Genomic DNA, 22794 nt, shown 5'->3' on the forward strand with positions numbered 1-22794 from the left:
GCTAATCCACCAAAAAAGGGCAGTGAACTGAAAAGAACCAGGGGGATTCTGGTACATTAAGGCTCAGTGGGACAAGCTTATGTCATATTATAGTGTTGAACTAATGACTGGCAGAATCATCAGCCAGTCAACGAAGAATTATCCTGTGATTGGAGTATACGCAAGCCTCAGAGTTAAAAAACACAGAAGCATGTGAAGCTGTTTTTAGCACCTGACATCCACTGCCTTCAGGCCAGCATCTTGTCTATCCACTCTCCATCATGTCATTCCAGAGCCTGATACAAAGTGGCAATAACCAATAAACAAATGTAAAATTATATGAAAACAGAAACTCACAAAGAATGACTCATATAAAGTCTCAACCTAGACAGAGCTGCTTATAACTCAGGTTGACATACCAGGATAAATAACCTTTTCTACCCGGGGATTCGATTCCAGGAAACGGGCCACTGCCATCCCACTCTTGAAGTGTTTCTCCATCCGGACCTGTAGAGTCTTCAGGCCTCGGCAACAGAGGTAGCAATCAAAAGGGGAAGGAACCGCCCCAATTGCTGGAAAGAGAACAAATATTGGGTTATATGGTGATATTTTATTTGTGCTGAAATGTGATTTTATTTGTATGTTAATAAATAAAGTTGCCTGGGGGTCAGAGCTAAGAGCAAGCCATTTAGCAGAAGTCTGGCAGTGGTAGCACACGCCCTTAATCCCGATCACATGGCAGGCAGAGTCTGTGTGTTCAAGGATATAGCCAGCTTGGAGACACATGCCTTTAATCTCAATACCAACCATAGAGACCTGGAGGTCTGTATAGACAGGCAGTGACTGAGGAGGTCATGTGGTTGGGTTTACAACCAATGAGAAGGCAGAACAGAAAGTCAATAAAAAGACAGACACACAGGAAGTAGGTCTCTTTCTCAGGGGAAGGATGGCAGTGGCATCGGATGGTAAGAAGGTGGTCTCAGCTTTTGGCTACTGCTCTGATCTCTGGGCTTTTAACTCTGCATTTGTCTCTGTGTTTCTTATTTAATAAAACCATTTAGAATTACATCTACAGGGTTAGCTTGAAGACACCACAGGGCCCAAGGAGTCCTCTGGTTCTTCTTTTTCAATATAGAGACTCAGAAAAATCTAAATATGAAGCTCAATGTTTGTGTTTTAGGAAGAAATTGCTATGTTGAACAGGAAGCATGGAATGAAAACAAAGACACACTTAGAGAAATGTGCTTTAAATCAGAGAAACGGATATCTTATGACTAGGAAACCAAAATGAGGCTTTCATCTATGAGGAGACAGTCTTTTATGATTCAGTGACATGACACATCACATAGTGTGGGCCTTCACATCTCTGAAATACACCACAGAGAAAATCTACAGTGTGGTCATGTTTGTTGCTACACAATGAGCTAACAAACACATACCTAATTTATGTTTTTAAAGATTTTATTTTTATTTTAAATTATATATACATATATATGTATATATATATATACACACACATATATGCTGTACATATATGTGTGTGTGTGTGTGTGTGTGTGTGTGTGTGTGTGTTTGTGCATGTGAATGCAGTGCCTGCAGAGGCCAGAAGAGCAAGTCAGATCTTGGGAGCTATAGTTACAAGTGATTGTGAACCCTGACATGTGGGTGCTGGGAACTCTGCAAGAGTTCTCTGCAAGAGCAGCTCCAGGTCTTAGAGGCTGGGCCAACTCATTCCTACTTATTTATCAAGCAGTCAGTCAACTCCCCTCCTCAACCCCTTTATTACTTTAATAGTGATTTCTAGAAGAGTATTTAATTTTTAATCATGTCTGTCTCTTATCTATCAGAGTGCAGTGATCACCTATACTTGAGGCAAACTGAACAACCTACCAGGAACGGTATTTAATGTACAGAAAGGTGCATGTTTAGGTCTTCAGTATTACTCAAACTTAACCACCATCCCAGGTGCTTATATACATGAAAGCCAAAATTTCAGTGTTTAAAACAATCCACTGAGTCTTAAAAACTCACTTCAGTTTTAACAATTTTATTAAGCAAATAACAAAATTCATTCCTTAAATGATGTCATGAAGTCATAAAAACTAGTTATGCTATAACTCTTTTATATTTGTTTGTTTGTTTATTTATCTGAGACAGGGTCTTACTTTGTAGCCCTGACTGGCTTGAACCTCACTATGTAGACCAGGCTGGACTTGAACTCTTAGAGATCTTCTTGCCTATCTGCTTATCAAGTGCTGGGTGTAACTATGTTTTTATGACCTTTTTTCCTTCTCTCTCTCTAAATGTGTTACAATATTCTGAGGAAGTACAAATATCAAATGTAGACTCTGGTGGCTTAGAGGGGTGGAGAGATGGGCTAGTACTCAAGAATGCTTGCTGTACACGAATAAGGGCCTGAGTTAGGATCCCAGCACCCAAGTAGGAATCTGGTCATGGCTATGTGCACCTGTAACCCCAGTGTGGTGCTGGATAGAGACAGGGGGATTACTGGTACTTAGCTATAGGTTTGAGTAGTGACCCTGTCTCAAAGGACTAAGGTGGAGAGTGTCTGCTTCTGGACTGCCCACACGCACACACACACCACACACATAAAGAAACCCAGGCTTTTGACCACTTACAATTTTGCAGGAAACGAAGCCGATTATTAAGGTCGTCAGAATTAACAGACACTAATCCCATGATAACATCACTGTGGCCTAGAACAAAACAAAAACACCACCATCAACAATATTTCCTGTTTATTCTCCATTTAATAATTTCCAAACTGTGATTTTTCTCTTGAAAAAAGCCTAAGGGAAAAGCCTTATCTTTGATCATTTATGTGAACTTTATCCAGTTTTATAGCAGTGACTATATCTAACGCAGTAAAGTGAAAATCATATAAAGAGCCAGTGTCTCCAAGCTGCCAGCAAAAACGAAAGCATACTCCTTACAGCAAACCCTATGAGCCATGAACGCAGTTTTGTTTATGAGACATGAGATTCTGAGTGTGGTGATGTATACCCCAGTGCCTGAGACACTGGGAGATCAGAAGTTCAATGCTAGCCTTGGCAAGTAGTGAGTTCCAGACTAGCCTCAGCTACAGTAAAATCAAAGCTCTTCTTTTTATTTTACTTTTCAACACAAACCACAAATAAATCCTACACAATAGCAGAAGGGTCCAAAACGCCAAGCCTTTGCCACTGTCATCTACCTATGGAGAAGAGGGTTTAAGATTCAGGCTATGAGCTAGGTGGTGGTGGCACATGCCTTTAATCCTAGCACTCGGGAGGCAGAGGCAGGTGGGTCTCTGTGAGTTTGAGACCAGCTTGGTCTATAGAGTGAGTTCCAGGACAGCCTTGGCTGTTACACAGAGAAACCCTGTCTCAAAAAAACCAAAAACCTGAAGAAAATAAAAAACGATTCAGGCTATGCTTATCTTACCATTCATGTATTTTGTGGCAGAACACATACAAATATCAGCACCCAGAGCCAAAGGTCGCTGAAAGAAAAAAAAACAGACATGTTTACTTCAAATGAGAAACCATGTGAAATGCACATCCACTTGCATCTGTTGCCTCAGATCCCAGTTGAATCCTTCTCTACCTTGCTGTGTGAGAATCCACACATTTTCAGTTTTTCTAAGATCTTGAGTTTGTCCCTACATTTTCTTCTACCAAAGAAGTATCCAGAAGAAAACAAAAACAAACAAACCAAAAATAGACTGGGCTCAGACTCTGAAGGTGCAAGTTGCATCGAAACAAAAGGCAGGCCCAGGCCAAACCTCCCTCTGCCATTCTTTACAGTAGTTATGGCTCTGAGTTTACTGTCTGCAGCAGAGATATGTCCATTTTATGGGTCGTTAAATACATGGAGAAGTTTATGATATGGAAGAATCTAGCAATTTTTGTGCCAAGTCAGCACAAAGTACTTTGCTTAGATTTTTAGTCATTAAAACCTTACGAGGTACAAGGTGATTGTTAACACTTGATTTGCTGAGTTCCTGACTCCTAATCACTCTTTCATTATACTAGTTTTGACAGGTATAAAATCAGGTATAAAATCTGCTGAGGCAGGAGACAAGGCTCAGCATGACCTGAGTCCAATCCCTGGAACCTAAAGATTGAAGGAGAGAACCAAATCTGCAAAGTTGTCCTTTGATCTCCACCTCCAGTCTACAGCACAGACACATACAGGTACAAATAAAAACAGATTTCAAAAGGAAATTTGTTGAGATTATCCTCCTGCTCCAATGTTGCTGCCAATTAATCAACCTTACATCTTTAAAACACATACATATATAGGTTTTGTTTTCTTCACATAAAGTCTCTCTAGGTAGCTCAAACTAACTTAAAACACCCATGGCTGTGGGTGGAATGTCTGTGTCCCCCATTTCACATGTTGAAGCTTAATGACCAGGCCATGGCATTAAGAGTCAGGACTCTGGGAGGTGATGAGCTCCTGATGACAGACCCGCTGTGATAGGATCAGAGACGCATTAGAGTCCCAGTGAGCTGCCTGGATTCTTCTCCCATGAGAACACAGACTTGGCCCTCCAAGATACCTCAATGTTGGACTTGTGGGCCTTAGATCTATAAGAAGCAAAGTCCTGTTCTGAATTCACCCAGGTTACAGTACCATGCTACAGCAGCCAAACATGCTAAGAATTCTAAGTCATAACGTAAAACAGATAAAGTAGAAATTCCTTACTTAACATGGACTGATAACCAACGCTCAGTCAAAATATGGAACACATCAGAGATACAACCACCTAATAAGCTATGTCTTCACATGCTCTACATAACCTAAGAGATCAGGAAGTGCTGCCTGGGAGGTAGTCTAAAATCACAGGCCTATGTGGAGACCAGAAGGGATAAAATAAAAAGCAAAAGCCCGGTGTCTAACCACCAGCTTTAAGCCCTCAGAACCCAAATGTGTAGAAAGAAACCTCTAGATCCGAACTCCTAAAGGCTCCTGGTGCCTCACCCAACATGGCCAAGGAAGGGTCATTGTTACAAATTTACTGCCTAACATTCTCTTATCTATTCAGATAGGACTTCCCCCAAATGGTCAAAGAGGCAAGGAAGGCTATTGAGAGCCACTGGTAGTGAAAGTCCATGAGAGTATACAGCAGTGTTCAGAAGGTCAACCTATCAGAACTAAGGGTTCTGTTAGAGAAAACCATCACGCAAGGCATTATGGAATTACTGCCTTTTGAATGAACTGGCTGGTTCTTGTTGTAAACTTCTTGTGCAGTAACAGATATGATTCTCCCCATTTACCGTGCATCTCCATGTTATGAGAACATGTAATCTCACGATTGCATCTCAATCTTGGGCACAACTTTCCCTATACATTTAGGTAATTGGACAACTGTCCCCAGCTGTGTTTATTTTTCATTAATATATGTCTGGCTAGGGGCATTCTCCGGACAAAAGTATTTCAGCAAAGATACCTTTTTCCAAGGACAAATGCAGAGAAATAAACATTAGCTCATTTCACCCACAGATAGAGAAAATAACCACTAACAATTAAATCCTCAACCCCTTACCTTCACCCCGGGTTATTTACACAAGACCCTAATTTAAGAGATTTACTGCTCACATTCCTGGATGATGTTTTAGTCATTTGCTAGATACTGAGTTAAGGCAGTTACTTCCCACTGACCCAAGGAGATTGCCTCCAGGCCAGGCAGGCAATAGGTGCCAGGCTTCTTTCTTGTGCAAATTAAGTTTTTATTCCTCCTCAGCCAGGTGCTATTCCTAGATTTTCTCCTCAGCAATTACTCTGAGTGAAAGTGCTTTTACTAACCAAATACTACATGCTCTGTCGCTTAGCCACCTAGCATATGTCCCCCTCCCTATCAGAAAGCAACTGCAGCTGGGATGATCGGGAAAAGTGGCGCCAAAGACAGTTTACTTTCTTGTGACTTATTGACCCCTAACATTCTATCTAGCCATTTCTAGATTATAGTTTGAGTACATAAATTCCCTAATGATCGTAGCCTTTAGTTGACCCTACCAGAGAACTCTCCTTTAGTCACTCCTCTTTTGGGTTGTAATTGGAAGCTGACAATTAATTGCTTTATGTGTGGGTCCTTATCGCCTCTCTCTGAGACCCTGAAAACTTCAAGCCTCACATTGCTTTACCAAAGAATTACTGTGTGGGTATATATACTGGTTCTCTGAGAGCACTAGGATAGGATTGATGGAGAACAAAGATGAGGACGGAGATGGAAAGAACTAGGTAGAATGATGAGAGAACAGCAGAAGGGACTGAGAGCAGGAGGGACTGAGAGGAGCTAAGTAAGAGAGCAGAAAAGAAACTGTGCAGATAAGAATCGCCATAGAAGAATAAAGTGAATGGACTAAAGAACAAAGTGTGCTTAGATTCATTGAATATCCCTCAGATTAGAATCCTCAGCTGGTTGGTGGACTCTTCTGCAGACCCTGGGAGCAAACAATATAGGCTGGACCTAATATTGTTTGCATTAGAAGGCCAAGTAACTTCTCTTAACTGCTATAAAGGACCCTCAGAGGCATAGACTCTCTGAGAATTCCCATAGCGTCTATTCTTATCAATTATGGCCGGGCAAAGTGTTTACTGCTATCTTGTGGCCCACTGTTCCCAACAAAACCTCCAGTGAGATAGTAACACAGTCTTGAGATATTAACTAATGCAAAAAAAGGTCCAAATCTGATTCTTTTTCTAATCAATAATAGTTATATTTTGATATTCAGCTATTTTGAGTTTGATAATGATTTTTTATAAAGTAGTTCTTCCTTTCCTAATTATAGATAACTGTGTGGTTTGTTAATCACAATAAAAACCCTTCCCTTCATTTACCTGGAAATATGGAGACATGAAAGAGTTATCTACAACCAAAATGATGTCTCCATGCTTATGGACGATGCGTGCACAGGCTTCAATGTCAGTCAACTTCAAGGATGGGTTTGTGGGTGTTTCAATCCAAACAAGCTACAGTAATTCAGCAAACAACAGTAAGTAAAAACGTATCACACATACACAAATATCTCACATACCACAACATAGAAGGCTTCTACTTCCCATGCTGGAAAGGCTTAGATAATGAAGGTGGAATGGTCAAGTTTGAATCTGAATTTTCCCTACAAGATTGGCCATTGCTCTGTAAATTCCCTTCTATCTTCCTCAAGTTCCTCATCTGCACAAAATGGTTGGTGATATTTATCTTACAGAACAAAGCCATGGTGTCTGGAGCTTCTGTTCTCACAGACAAATAATATAGATTGTATAAAAATACATCCTCACTATGGGGAAGTAGCTCAGTAAAGATCTTGCCTAGTGTGCATGAAGCCTGAGATCAATCCCTAGCACTTCATAAACCAGCACTTTGGGAGCTTAGGGGTGATGCCTATATTCCTAGCATTCAAGTAACAGAGGCAGACAGATCACAAGTCCAAGGTCACAGTCAGCTACACAGAGAGTCTGGAATATAAGCCACTCTACTCTACACATCCTAGAATTTTCATTAATGAGAATTATGCCCAGGATGCCAAGGACATCCTCAGAGTTAGATAACAACAAATGCACTAGAAACTCTAAACTTGAGAAAGTGCATTAGGCTGAGGAAAAGAAGTGGCAGCCATGTAGAAAGCTAGGTTCCCTAGCAGAACTCTGATTTACTGCAACCCTGTCAAGATGTGCACCCTCAACAGTTACTGCTTTGAACTGTATTACTTACAGGTTTCTCTTATAAAAACTAATGACTTTTCATTACTTATATAGACAGACAAGATGTCTAGTTAAATACATTCCCTGTCTGGAAGTTCACTACTAAAAACTACTTTGAAAATCTTTATTTACTTAAAGAGCTATAAAAATGACTCCTGGATAAGAATAATAAATTCTCATCAAGATAATTTAAAAATAAAAAAAATGAAAACAAGTAACTAAATACAAAATAGGTTTTATATGGACTTTAAAAACTGACTACCGGAGCTGGAGAGATGACTCAGTAATTAAGAGCATTTGTTCATGAGAAGATCAGTATTTGAATCGCAGCACCCACATGGTGGCTCCTAACCATCTGTAATTCCAGTTCTAAGGGAGACAATGCCCTCCACAGGTAGTAAACATACACATGGTGCACATTTGTGCATGAAAACAAAACACTCATAAACACTCAAACCCTCATCATATATATATATATATATATATATATATATATATATATATATATATATATATTCAAAAGCAGAGCCTGTATTTCAGGGGAAAATATATTAATTCAAGTGAATTAAAAGGCCAGCAAATAAAATCGTATGGACAAAATTTATCATACTCATGATCTGATTTCTTCCCTTGGGAAGTCTCAGATCAGCTATTTAAATAAATTCTTTTTCCTCAAGCAATATAAAAATGCAACTTCCTTGAAAACAAACCTTACTAAGTAAACCTGCTCCAGTGCTAATCTAGAAAGTCTCCTTTGTGTGAAGGACCTCTATCTTTTAGCATTCACTGCCATATGAGCTTGAATCTAGGCTCCTTTGTGTGAAGGATTTCTATCTTTTAGCATTCACTGCCATATGAGCTTGGGTACAAGTTTAACGCTTTAATCCTTAACAGAGTTAGAAAGGTTCACTCATAAAAGACACTGGCCTTTCACTCCTACAGAATTTAAATGAGGTCCCCAAATACCACATCTGCTATTCAGGCACAAATACCTTCCACAGCACACAAGCTTCCCAGGGCTGAGATCAAAGTCCCTGGACTGAGGGGGTCTATGGTCTTTGAACGATGTTATGTTTTGATAGCTTGGTATATCTGAGAACTATGCACTCTTGAATTTAATTTTTTTACAAAAAAAAATTGGGTAGAGCTGAGAGATTAAACCCATACTAGCTTCTAATACAATGCACACACACAAAAAATTAAACTTATTGTTAGAACACTGACCTACCCCTAAAGGACAGGGGCCACTTTTAAAAGGCCATGCCTCTCTACTTCTCTCTCTGGGACAGAATTAAGAAGCAGGTTGTGCTATGGCTAACAGTGGTCCCTAATTTATGGGACTTGATTCATTCATGTTCTTTGTCGTGTATACAATGTTGAACTAAAATCATATGATATGAAACTTCCTAAAAACCCCACCAAACTTATAAAAAGTCTGGTATTTCCTTTGTTCTTGGGATTGCTGTGGGGATTTACCTCAAAGGGGCTCCCTTGGCTTCCCCTACCACCCTCTCATGGCTGTCATCTATCCCTGTGTGTCTTTCTCTGCCTCTCCCCCTCTCATTCTCATGTGAACATGTGTAGGTCTATACATGAAAGTGCAGGTGCCTATGGAGGACAGAGGCATCAAATCCCTTGGAGCTGAAGTTACAAGCAGTTATGGGCCACCCAATGTAGATGCTGGGAACCAAATTCAGGTCCCCTGGCAAGAGCAGCACATACTCTTAACCACTGAAACATTTTTCCAGCCCAGCCCTCCTCCAAATTTTAAAGGGAAGTCTTTCCTTCCTTACAAGGCCCTGTTATGTGGTTTTTAATACATTGTGGCATTTTTTGTCTAATACTCTTTTCTTCCCACCTACCTCAAGGCCCAATTGAAATTCCACTTCAGAATTTGCATGTGCACTCCAGATAATTATGTTTTCAAGCCATGGAGACTCTAGCCTATATCAATCTCAGTATTTCCAACAGCTTCAATAAAATGTTATTTGGATTTATATTACATCCTCTAGTAAACAGAAAGGATGTAAGTAAAACATCATGGGGAAAACAGAATCAAAAGCCAGCTGGTTACCTTGGTTCGTGGTGTAATTGCTGCCTCTAGCAATTTGGTATTGGAACATTCCACAAAAGAAACCTTCAGTCCAAATTCAGATGCCACTCTCCTGAAGTACCTGTTGGTGCCTGAGGCAGAAAACAGTCAAATAATATGCAGAGAACACAATGCGAGGCAATGTCTGCTCTTTGCAGACCTCCCCAATCCCAAATGAGAACTTTCAAAAAAAAAAAAAAATTCAGCTGAAAGCAAGTTCAGTGTAGCTAAGTAGCATGATTATTTGACATGCCACAGAGCCAATTAAAACATACTTGACACACACAAGTGGCAAGAAGCAGAACCATTTCTCAAACTCGCCTTTCTCTACTCTTCTGACATGGAGCAGCTTCCTGACACAGTGTCTTCTGCTGGGGATGTCTTTCTGTATGCTGCAAATGTGTTGTTCTGATTGACTGATAAATAAAATGCTGATTGGCCAGTAGCCAGGCAGGAAGGATGGTATAGGTGGGATAAGCAGAGAGGAGAATTCTGGGAAGTGGAAGGCTGAATCAGGAGATGCTGCCAGCCACTGCCACCATGAGAAGTAAGATGTAAAGTACCAGTAAGCCACACGTCACGTGGCAACTTATAGATGAATAGAAATGGGTTAATTTAAGATATAAGAACTAGATAGCAAGAAGCCTGCCATGGCCATACAGTTTATAAGTAATATAAGTCTCTGTGTGTTTACTTGGGTCTGAGCAGATGCGGGCCGGAGCGGGCCTGGAGAAAACTCCAGTTACAAATGGCACCCAACAGCTTGAGTTTCTACCTAAAACCTGAGAAAGAAGATTCTAAAACGGATATGTTACTTTGGAAAGGAGGTTCTGCTTTTGTTTCCACAGAAAGCAAGAGGCTATGGATTTGTTCCAGATTAAGATACATCAGGTTTGACCAGCCAAGACCCCCTGAAAGGTCTCCGATGACACCATGGCCTAGATGATCCAACATCCGGAACGGTTTCAAGTCAACTGGCTCAGACAATACAGCCTCATGGACTACTCCATAATCCTAAAATTTTCTTTGTGTCCCCAAAAGAATATAGTGCCCTCATCCAGCAGGAAGTAGTATGAGAAGCTACACCCAAATTCCCAAATATACCAAGCTGGCTTTGGAGATGGAATTGGCTCATTCCTTCTCTTTAGCATATTTGCTAAAAGAAAAGGTTGAGAGATTCTTCTGTTCTATATAAGAAGAGCCCTCTGGTGTGGGACAGAGAAAAACCAACATTTTTATTTAAAGCAGGTTGATTATAAATGCAATCTCTTTCTAAAGAAGAAAACGGGATAGTATAGATATATAGGATAAAAGGGTAGATTAATGAACCTACTTTTAAAGAGCAAAAACTTGTTTATAACTGTTTTACATTGCTATGGATTTTAGTTTATTGATACAAGTTTAAACTTAATTTTGTTATACTGTATATATATTTCTATTATGGTTTGAGGTATTATGTTTATATAACTCATTTAGATTATAATGGATAATTAAAAAATACAGATTAATAAGTAGTCTTCTGTGATAGTCAAACTTATGGTCATGTTAAGTTTTCTAGGTATACATAGATATAATTCAATTATATAGATATAATTCAATTTCAAACACTTCAAAGACCTACAGAATACGGCATTTAAAATGTTTTAAAAATTTAGACTTTCTGGACAGTGAGACACGTCTGCTCCTGGCAGCACTGATTTACTTCAGAGAGGAGGATGGGCATTGAAGATACTTGATACGGAGTTTATCTTCTTCTTGGCAAAAATAACCATTTGGGCAAGAAACTGTTCTTGCCTGGACTGCTTGATTGACTGGACATGCAGGACCCATAGGAAGGTGATCACTGAACTTTGCTTGGCAAAATGGTCCTTCAGGTTCCTACTTTGCAAAGGAAACTGCCAGACATTCTACAGGACACAGAAAGAAGTGACTGAGAGACTCTAGGCCTGTGGGCTGAAGACAGATGCCCCAACCTTACAGAGGAACTTTGGATGACTGTCCAGGCTGCCAGCTGTCTCTGTCTACTCTCATAAGCCTACCGAAAGTTGCCTGTGTCCTTCTCCCATTTCTCAGGCAATATTATATCCTTCTGAGGTCTTTGATGTAGTTGAAGACTAGATAGTTATAATTTCCTTAGTTATGATAAAAGATAAGTTAGATATAAAACCTTAGACTCACAAATATAGGATAGATAGGATATCTTCTTTAATTTTGCCAAATACAAATAGACTAGATATTATAAATATAATTCTTGCTTGATAACAGTTTTGTTATATATAATTTTTCTATGTTAAAGGTAAAACATTCCTTTTTGAAAAAAAAAGAAAAGGGGAAGTGCTGGGGATGTCTTTCTGTACGTGGTGAATGTGTTGCTCTGACTGATTGATAAATAAAACACCGATTGGCCAGTAGCCAGGCAGGAAATATAGTATAGGCAGGATAAGCAGAGAGGAGAATTCTGGGAAGTGGAAGGCTGAATCAGGAGATGCTGCCAGCCACAGCCACCATGAGAAGATGCAAAGTACCGGTAAGCCACAAGCCACGTGGCAACTTATAGATGAATAGAAATGGGTTAATTTAAGATATAAGAACTAGATAGCAAGAAGCCTGCCATCGCCATACAGTTTATAAGTAATATAAGTCTCTGTGTGTTTACTTGGGTCTGAGCGGCTGCGGGCCCAAGCGGGACTGGAGAAAACTCCAGCTACAGTCTTTTGTAGAAATCTCTGCACGTATAAGCTGTATGTTTCAGACAGGGACTTGGTGCCAACAGTCCCAACTGATACATCTACAACACAATTTTTGCACTCAAGGCTCAGGAATCATTACAGAAGGGTGGGGATAGTAAGAGCCAGAGGAACAGAAGGTTTATTGTGAGATTGTGCTTCCTGGAAATGTTGAGAGGCTAACCTCCTGAAATCTCATCAACATAGCTACCTAACCAAGACCTGAACAACAATGAAACCAATGGACATGTTATCATAGGAAGGGAAAACCCATGAGGCCTTAGACAAAGAACTACAGACAACTGGAAATGCTGAGAGTGGTAGAAATGGTCTTCATAAACATACAGGCAACATTATATGGACTGAGAAAGTTGTATTTATGTATTTAGGAATACATATACACATACACATATACACATACATATATATGTGTATACATGTAACAATAATCAAAGAAAAAGAGACTATGAGAGAGTACATGTGGAGGGTTGTGTGTGTGCATGGGGAAACTTGAAGGGAGGAAAAGGAAAATGATGTAATTATATTATAATTTTTAAAAAATGTATTAAAAAGGACAGAGTCTCCCTGTAGCCCAGTTGACATCAAAATCAAGCTGGCCAATTCATGGCAATTCTGCTTAGCCTCCTGAGTGCTAGGATCACAGGCACAAGTGACTGTTAACAATTTCTTCATAGTACTCAAGTCTAAAAGCATCACTAGTGAGATGCACAGGTTAAAGATTGGCCACCAAGAATGGCAACCTGAGCTTGATATCAGGACCTACATGGTGGAAGGAGAGAACTAACTCTCAGAAATCGTTCTATGGTGTTCATTGGCACCATGTGGCATCTCAGCATGCCTGGTACAATGTATGTGTGTTGTGCATTCAGAAGGCTATGGTGTGCCTGAAGGCTGATCAAGTCCTATATCCTTGTTCCAACTCTTAAACACAATTCTTATTAGACAATCTCCTACAGGCACTTCTGGAACACAGAGAATGAAACCCATGGAGGTGCCTGCCATACCTTAGATAGAACATACTCACCAAAACTGGCAATAGTGCTCATGTAACTCAAGGTTCATTGCTATCTTTGTACCAGCTGGCACATACTGTGAGTGAGAGGGCACCTACCTCCATACACTTCATCCATGCAAATGACTTCATCTCCAGCTTTTAACAGATGGGTAATCGTAGTGGTAGCAGCTAGCCCTGAAGCAAAGGCCAAACCTACCATAAAAAGCAAATTCAAGTAAGCTTAAAAAACAAACAAAAAAACAAACAAAAACCAAAAACCAAAACCTTAGCAAGAACCTAGCGCCATCTGCACCGTGGTTCCCCTGGCTGACTGAGCCACTGCTGCTACTCCTCAGAGGTCCTCTAATTAATGTAACAACACCGCTTTCTGTTTGAAAAATAAAACTTTGAGAACACTATGTATTTATACACACACAAGCACACACAAGCACACACAAGCACACACACATACACACACACACACACGATAGATATTGAGACTTCATTCTTTATTACTCTGCTCATATAGCATCATTTATATTGAAAATACAAAGATGACTTCACCAGAACTCACTCCCAGGACCTTTTCCGGGGAGTGAATTCCTTCCCTCTAAGAGTATATTATCAAGGATTTTGGGTTTGGTGAATGAGCCATAGCGACAGCCTGAGATGAAGGCTGTAATAAGCTCTGCCATTCTGCTCTGTCCCTATTTACTGCTAACTGGTAAGAACACACACATGCATATACCAACTGAAGAACAAAGCCAAAGGATTCACTGTTTTAGGAAAATGGGAGTTTGGAATGAGAGGATCTCTATTTCTACCTTCTGTGCTTCTGTGATCCCTAGACACCTAAAGAGAATCCACCTTTCATTGTAGATATAAGTCTCTTACTGTGTTTTGCCCCGTCCAGAGCAGCCACTGCTTTTTCCAAGCAGTTCCTTGTGGGATTTCCAGAGCGGCCATATACAAAACCCTGAAAATAAGAAGAGGAGAAGGAGGAGGAAGAGGATTTATTCATCATCTTAAGATCTCTTGATTAGTATCAGAGCCCAATGAAGACATGGTCCCACCATAATGATTTTCTATTACCTAGCGATGGCACATTCTGATATAAGATGTAAGTGTGGCATCATCGTGGCTATGGCAGCATGGAGAGCTTAAAGGATGACCAAAAGGGGAACTGGAGAGATGGCTAAGAGGTTAAGGATGCTTACTACTCTTTCAGAGGACCTAGGTTCAATTCCAAGAACCCACATGTCAGCTCACTAGGTCTGGATCACCAGTTTCAATGGATATGATGCCTTCTTCTGGCCTCCACAGGCACTGCATGCATGTGGTATATAGACAGAAACACATGCAGACAAAACACCTATACATATAAAATAAAAATGAGTAAGAATGATGTACTTACCATGGGTTGGAATGATGTTCCTGCCATTTACTAGCTTGGTACTACTAGGTAAAGGACTCAACATTCTAACAGTCAATTTAGAGATGGGAAAAAATACAGGTCTAATTGCAAAATTGTGAGGATGAAATAGAGTAAGGCATAAATTCCCTGTATATTCCTCAACATGTACTAACCACTATATAGGTGGCAGTTCTTTTTTTTTAATTTTTCTTTATTAAGAAATTTTCTACTCACTCCACATACTATCCACAGATCCCCTTTCCTCCCTCCTCCCACCCCCCAGCCTTCTTTCCCAAGCCACCCCGCATCCCCACATCCCCCAAATCGAGGTCTCCCATGGGGAGTCAGGAGAGCCCAGCACACTGAGCCTAGGCAGGTCCAAGCCCCTTCCCATTGCACCAAGGCTGTGCAAGGTGTCACACCACAGGCACCGGATTCCAGAAGCCTGCTCATAGACCAGGGACAGATCCTGATCCCCCTGCCTGGGTGCCCCAAACAGTTCCAGCCAAACATCCATCTTCCGTATCCAGAGGGTCTAGTCCAGTCCCATGGGGGCTCCACAGCCACCAGTCCACAGTTCATGGGTGCTGTGGATGATTGATTGATAAATAAAACACTGATTGGCCAGTAGCCAGGCAGGAAGTATAGGCGGGACTAGCAGAGAGGAGAATTGTGGGAAGTGGAAGGCTGAGGCAGAGAGATGCTGCCAGCCACTGCCATGAGAAGATGTTAAGATACTGGTAAGCCACGAGCCACGTGGCAACTAATAGATTAATAGAAATGGGTTAATTTAAGATATAAGAACTAGATAACAAGAAGCCTGCTGTGGCCATACAGTTTGTAAGCAATATAAGTCTCTCTGTGTTTACTTGGTTGGGTCTGAGCGGCTGTGGGACTGGTGGGTGAGAGAGATTTGTCCTGACCGTGGGCCAGGCAGGACCAGGAAAACTCTAGCTACACATGGGCTTCTACTAGTGTGGCCGGTCATCTCTGCACGTCCTCCCATCATGATCTCGACGTCCCTCGCCTGCAGTATCTCTCCTCTCTCTCATCAATTGGATTCCCAGAGCTCAGCCTGATGTCTGGCTGTGGATCTCTGTATCTGCCTCCATCAGTCTAGGTGGTGGTTCTTAACATTGGCATGGTGTTGCAATTACGTTAGCCTCACCCTTTCCTTATAAGATGGGCATATTAGGAAAAGAGAATGGCATGAATCTAACCTGTGCTTCTCTTCCCAAGATAGAAGTGATGCAGGTTCATTTAGCACACAAGAGGGCTGAACCGAGTCATTCAAGTTCTCAGGGTCCAGATCTTAACCCTATAAAAATGACTCAACACAAAAGGAGGAAGCAATTTTCAGTGAACATCCTCCATAAATTGCTTCATAAAATCTTGTGTCAGGCTCCTTTATACTTAAGTTTATCCCTTTATATTTAATTTTTTCCTAATCATTTTATTTAGCCTTGTGATCTACTTGAAGAAAAGTGAAGCCAAATGTTGTAAGACCTGGGGAGTGTGAGAGTTAGAATCAATCCTAGGCTCTGAGCTGGTGTGATCACACATATCTGCAATCCCAGTAAAGGCAAAGTCTGATCTGTGAGTTGAAGGCCAGCCTGGGCTCCTTAAAGACAGACTGTCTCAAACAATTTAAAACATCCTACATATTTCTCTCCTTAGTTTATGCAGCACATCACTACTTACAACCTTGTTTCAGACTTGGAAGCTTCTAGTATTAGTAATAATTTTAAAAGTTTACCTGATTAGATAAACTGGGCACACAGAGTTTACAGGGCTCCAGCTGTCTTCAACACCCACTACTGTCCCTGGCTGCTAAACTCATCAAACCTCCTCCAAAACACTTGGTTCCTAGAACAGCCCCATGCTGCCATAAATATTCATGAGCATGCAGATGTCTAACATTGGGGTAGGAGAACTTATTTCATTGGCAAATTACCTTGTGCATTCCATGGCTTTTCAAATGGAACTAAAGATTTCTGATACTTCTCATTGCTACAGTGCCATTTATCTTTTGGAGATTCTGAGCACATACTAGATTTAACTGCCCCTGCTTGCTCTCTGAACCATTTAAACATTAATACCATACCCAAACACTCAATTTCTACACACTGTTCCATACAGGCAGCAGGCCTACATAGGAGGGCCCCACCACTTGCTTGGAGGAGGTAGTGTTTGAGTTTTGAATGCAAGTCACCAGTTAGGAGTATCCTAACCTGCTATAGTGATGCCTTTGGAACTTTGCCTCACAGAACAAGGGCTGTTTATAAGAACTTTACCTGACTTACAACACACAAAGGTAGTTTCCAGGACAGTCAAGACCTGGGAACATGCTGCAATTGCTTTACTGTTGTCCTCTGAACCTCAGGAGACTTTTAAAATACCAAGACCCATCTAGTAAGCCATCAAAAAGGAAGATGCCATGAGATTCACAAGACTGCATATTTCAGGCTTTACTGGTCACTTGTGTTTGAGTCTGGGTCAGTTTCCTTTTCTATAAAAACGATTTAATACCTACCCCCTGACCTGGCTGTTGTAGTCAAATTGGAAATAGCAAGACATGAAGACTGCAAACACCAAAGTACTTCTGAGTAATGAGTGTGTACTACAGAGTTTTTAACAGCAGCAGCTCATGTGGTGTGTTCTATAATTATCCCAGTTTACACAGGGTCAACTCAAGGCTAGGATGGGTTAAATAGCGTCTTCCAGGTTACCCAGACAGAAGAGCTGATGTAAGAATTAAAACCCCTGTACTCTTAATCACAAAGCCACACTGCATAGATCAGTGGTTCTCAACTTGTTGTGGTGACCCCCAACCACTAAACTATTTTTGCTGCTATTTCATAGCTGCAATTTTGCTACTGTTAATGAACTGCAATGTAAATACCAGATGAGACCCTTGTGAAAGGATCATCATGACCCATGGGTTGAGAACCACTGTCTTAGATGATGAAATGGCTTAAACTATTACTTATCACAGCTATAATGTAGCACCATGCAGTCAGGTGCAGAAGAGAGGGTTCAAGATAAATTAAAGGTAGCTTTATTCATTTTGCTCATGAGCCTTGGCGACCCTAGGTTACTCTAGTGCTGGTAATCCTCTATCTCCTCTATCTCAATCTGAACACTAAGACCTTAGTTCGGGCTAGGTTCCTTCTTGTTAACATTGGATGAGACTACATGTAACACATAGACTCTATGCATTTTGTGTGTAAGTATTCAGTAGCTATTAACTGGACACACTTACAGGATTTGATCTTAAATCTCTAAGACTTTCATTATTTAGTGTGTGTGTTTGAGTGTGAATGTGTGTGTGTGTGTGTGTGTGTGTGTGTGTATGTGTGTGTGTGTGTGTAGGTCAGAGGACACTGCAGGAGCTGGTTCTCTCCTTCCACCATATAGATTATAGAATTGAACTAAGGTGGTCAGGTTTGGTGACAAGCACCTTTACCTGCTGTGATAAAACACCACAAACAAAAGCAATTTCACTTTCATGTAACTGGTTTATCATGAAAAGCAGATAGGGCAGGAACCTGGAGGTGAGAGCTGATGCAAATGCCATGGAGAAGTGCTCCTTACTGTCTTGCTCACCCCACTTTCTTATAGAACTCAGAATCACCAGCATGGGGGTAGGGAGGGTCCCCCACTCACAGTGGACTGGGCCCTCCCCCATCAGTCACTAATTAGGAGAATGCCCTACGGGTCTGCCTGCTTACAGCCTAATCATCACAGCCTAATCTTCTAGAGGCACTTTCTCAATTGAGGTCCCCTCCTCTCGGATGACTATAGCTTGTGTCAAGTTGATATAAAACTAGTCAGCACACCTGCTGAGCCATCTCACCAGCCCAAGGCCCTTCATTTTTCAAAGGGGGACTGGCTTCGTTGCTACAGAAGTCACCAAATTACAACTCTGATTTTTAACTGAAAATCGCAGAGACCACCCACGTGTCCTGAGCGCTCCGGCAGTTCGCCGGGGCTCCCAGCTCGCCCTGCCCGCCCTGCCGCTCACCGAGGACTGGCCTGGCGAGTCCTGCTTGAAAGTGGTGGCCAGCGAGATGGGTATCACCACGGCGCGTGAATTCCACTGCTCGGGCTCCTGTCCCACATGAATGGCCTGAGTGGCAAAGTGCTGGAAGCTGGGCAGGTAGCCGTTCTTTTGCATGTTGGCGCCGGGAAAAGCAGGAGTTTGCCAAGAATGAGACCAACTGGAGTCTTTCCGAGCTTCGCGCTTATATCCAGGGAGGGGCGGGTCCGACGCGGCCAATCAGCCCGGGTCCCGAAGCAAAGCCATTGTCCATTGGGCTGCAGGGGAGGAGTTGCCCGGAGTGTCCCTGCCCCGCCTCCCAGTGGCGCCCACGTGGTGAGCAATCGGGCTGGGACCTGGAGCAGCTGAAACCTCAACAGCAGACTGCAGCACCGAGCCCAGATGCACCCTTTGTCCTCAGGGTAGAGACCCCGGTGCGGGCCTCCTCCCACCGCCTTGCGGGACCCCAAGTGCTGGTGTCAAGCAGGGATGATCCGGGGACCGCTGGAGCTGCGTCCTCAGCGCCTGTGAGCCTACCCTCGCCAAGATCAGGCTTTCAGGAGGAAGCTTTGCTTCCAAAAGACACCAGCCTTGACCTAATTTTACACCATGTTAGGGAACTAGGGAGTTTAAGGTGTTTCCATTTCTCGGAAACCTAACCTAAAACTCTGAAACACTGTAGAACAAATTTAGACGGCATTAAGGAACAACTTTTAAAAAAACGTTTTTAAACAACTTTTTAAAAAGCAAGGGTTTGGAAGAGGCAAACACAGTCCATTTGCTTTTCAAATTAGCTTCAGAGACAGTCACCCTCCAGCAGGAAGTGTGAGAGGCTGGAGGCCAAGGGAAACCATGCCCACAGGGAAGCGGACTGTTTCTGAAACCAATGGGTTACGATGCCTATTTGATTACTATTTCTCCTGTTAAAATATGTTCTCAACCTGAACACTGAACACATTTCAACGATTATGCATATATGTGGGTATCTTTTAAATTTTTTTGAAGTTATGTGTATGTCTGTGCACCACATGAATTCTACAGAAGTCAGGAAGGACGTTAGGTCCCCTGGACCTGCAAGTTATAAACAGATGGGCTCGACATGTGAGTGCTGAGGAACAAACCCAAGTCCTCTTGAAGAGCAACCAGTGCTCTTAACAGCTGAGCCATCTCTACAGCCTTGTGGTACATTTTGGTGTGACCACACAGAACAGGTGGGGGCAGAATAGCCTGAAACAGTTCAGATTCCAGTTCTAAGTAGAATTGATAAACCCTGGGTTACACAAACATGTGGTGCATGCGTGGAGGTCAGTGTCCAACCAACCTGCCGAGGCAGAGTCTCTCTGCACTGCTCACTCCAGGCTTGCCCACCCAGGAGCTTCAGCTGATTCTATCTCTGCCTCCTACAGTAGGAGTGCTGGTACAGGTGCACAGTACTGCTAAGGTGGATGGGATCGAACACAGAGTGTCAGGCTGTGTGGCAAGCGTTTTTACCCACTGAGCCATCTTTCCACCTGACATTTTCTTTAGCTTCTCTCTGTCATAAAGAGTTCTTTGAAAAGCGGCCCCTTGCTGGGTGGTGGTGCACGCTTTACTCCTAGCACTTGGGAGGCAAAGGCAGGCTGATGTCAGTGAGTTCGTGGCCAGCCTGGTCTACAGAGTGAGTTCCAGAACAGCCAACGCTACACAGAGAAACCCTGCCTTGAAAACCAGTCCAAAAAAAAAAGAAAAGAAAAGAAAAACAGAAAAAGAAAGAAAAATGCGGCCCCTATACAGAGCCTCTAAATGAGGCCTCTGATAAAAACGAGAGGAGGCTGCAGGATGGCAGCCCAAGATTTAATTTCTCTATTCAGCAGTGTCTCTCTCAGACGTCATCATATATGTGTGCAAAGGTGACTACAAAACTCTCAGCTATAATGAAAAGCAGATTAACTACCCATCCTTCAGAGCCCAGATAGCTAGTTCTGTGATAGACTCATGAAGTGGCCAATGAGCAGAAGAGTTGAAGGGAACTGGCATGACCATTTCCAAGACAGCAAAGGAAACTGCAAAACAGTGTGTGAATTCAGGAGCACATACTGTGCTGCACGATCTTTAAATACATGTATTGTTTGACATCTGAAACAATCGTGGTAGCAGAAATCACAGATCTACAGGGGAAAATGAATTCCTTTACATTTCATATACATAAAGTAAAATAAATCTTTTTATTTTCTTTTTCTTCTTTGGCTTTTTGAGACACGGTCTTGCACTACCCCTTACAAACCTCAAACTCATGGTAATTCTTACTGCATCCAACCAGAAAAACCTTTTTAAGTGAATGAGTGATGGCCACTTTAAATACAGTAAATGTCCTCTGAATGCTTATTTTTCACTTAGAGCAGGTTGCAAACAACATCATGAAATTATCACTACACTTCTAAGCCATGGATTCTTCTTGGGAATGAGATTCGGGAAGCACACATGTTCTTTCCTTCTTTTTACTTTATTTTTGTGGTTGTTGTATGTTTTGAGACAAGGTCTCAAGTTTCTCAAAGCTGGCCTCAAACTGGCCTTGTAGCAGAGGATGATGTGGAATTTGCTCCTCCTACCTCCAGTGTGCACCATCACACTTAGTCTATGTGCTGCTGGAGACTGAGCCCAAGGCTTCCTGCCTGCTGGGCAAGTACTCTTCTTCTGAGAAACATCCCCAGCACCATCTATAATATTTTTCTAAACCAGTAGGAAAAGAAACATTGTATTTTTAATAGGAAATAATTAAAAATAGCATCTTTTGAGACTAAGAAAGTTTAAAAACTTAGTCAATGGCTGTCAGGCTTTGTTTCAAGGCTGACTACAGAGAAGCTAAGTGATTCACTCATAGTTATGGAAAGGAATTGAAGTTCAAGTTCATCTCAACTAGCTACATGGTAAGTTCCAGGCCAACCTGGGCTACTTGAGACCCTGTCTCAAAAAAGAAAAGAGAAGCCAGGGTGGCACACACCTTTAATCCCAGCAGTCTCTGTGAGTTTGAGACCAATCTGATCTACAGAGTGAGTTCCAGGACAGCAAAGCCAGGGCTGCAGAGAGACCTATTTAAAAACAAAAACAAAAACAAAAACAAAAACAAAAAAACAGCAAAAGAGAATAGATAGAAAATGGCCAAGATGAACTTCTAATTGTCTCATTTGTGGGGGGAGGGGCTGTTCCATTGGTAGAGCATGCTGACCTTGAGTCCAGTATCCCTGCTTGGCTTTCCAAGTGCTGGGGTGACAGACCTGAACCGGGTACACAGCCAGCCATTTCCTCTCTGAATAGCAATGTCACCATCCTGTGTTTGTATCATTCTCTCTTAAATCCCCACTCTGGAATTCCCTTCCTCACTCTCTTCTTGCCATCTTTACAGAAAAGGTGATGTGAACTGACTCAGCTTCCCCATTGCATCCCAGCTTCCGCAACATCCTTGGTGTTTTTCTTCTATGAACAGATAGGTATATGTCCACAGTAGTAATTACACCATGGAAGCCATTGTAGGGCTCTAGAATTAGTGTGGCCTCCAAAGACGCCTGTGGTGGAAGCTTGGTTCCTTGTATGAGGCAGGAGGTGCTGCCCAGAAAGGAAGCAAAGAGACTTCCTTCTTTGCACCCCAGCCTAGGTCTTGCCCTCTGCCTTGATGTGTGATGTTTTTCTGACATGTATGCTGCCCACCTATGCAATGCTGTCTGCTTTCAGCAGACTGGTCAAGGCCCTGCTGTGCCCATGAGTCAATAAGTACTCAAGTATTCCATTATAGCATTAAAAAACAGACTATCCTAGATGTCTTATATTGAGCCTAGTCTA

The 22794-nt window shown here is 41.9% G+C and overlaps 1 protein-coding gene across 1 annotated transcript in view; it reads right to left on the minus strand.

Moving 5' to 3' along the window:
* Cth (cystathionine gamma-lyase) overlaps nt 1–19212 on the minus strand; it is a 42585-nt gene extending 23373 nt beyond the window's left edge. The window contains exons 1-8 of the mRNA XM_059266501.1: nt 18964–19212; nt 14420–14501; nt 13643–13738; nt 9767–9876; nt 6826–6957; nt 3424–3481; nt 2619–2696; nt 399–551 (exon numbers count right to left, since the gene is read on the minus strand). Coding sequence (XP_059122484.1) covers nt 399–551; nt 2619–2696; nt 3424–3481; nt 6826–6957; nt 9767–9876; nt 13643–13738; nt 14420–14501; nt 18964–19116 — 862 coding nt within the window. The 5' untranslated portion in view covers nt 19117–19212. The remainder of the gene's footprint in view (nt 1–398; nt 552–2618; nt 2697–3423; nt 3482–6825; nt 6958–9766; nt 9877–13642; nt 13739–14419; nt 14502–18963) is intronic.
* Between the last annotated feature and the right edge of the window lie 3582 nt (nt 19213–22794).

The sequence above is a fragment of the Peromyscus eremicus genome, chromosome 6, assembly GCF_949786415.1.
Source record: "Peromyscus eremicus chromosome 6, PerEre_H2_v1, whole genome shotgun sequence".
Lineage (NCBI taxonomy): Eukaryota > Metazoa > Chordata > Mammalia > Rodentia > Cricetidae > Peromyscus > Peromyscus eremicus.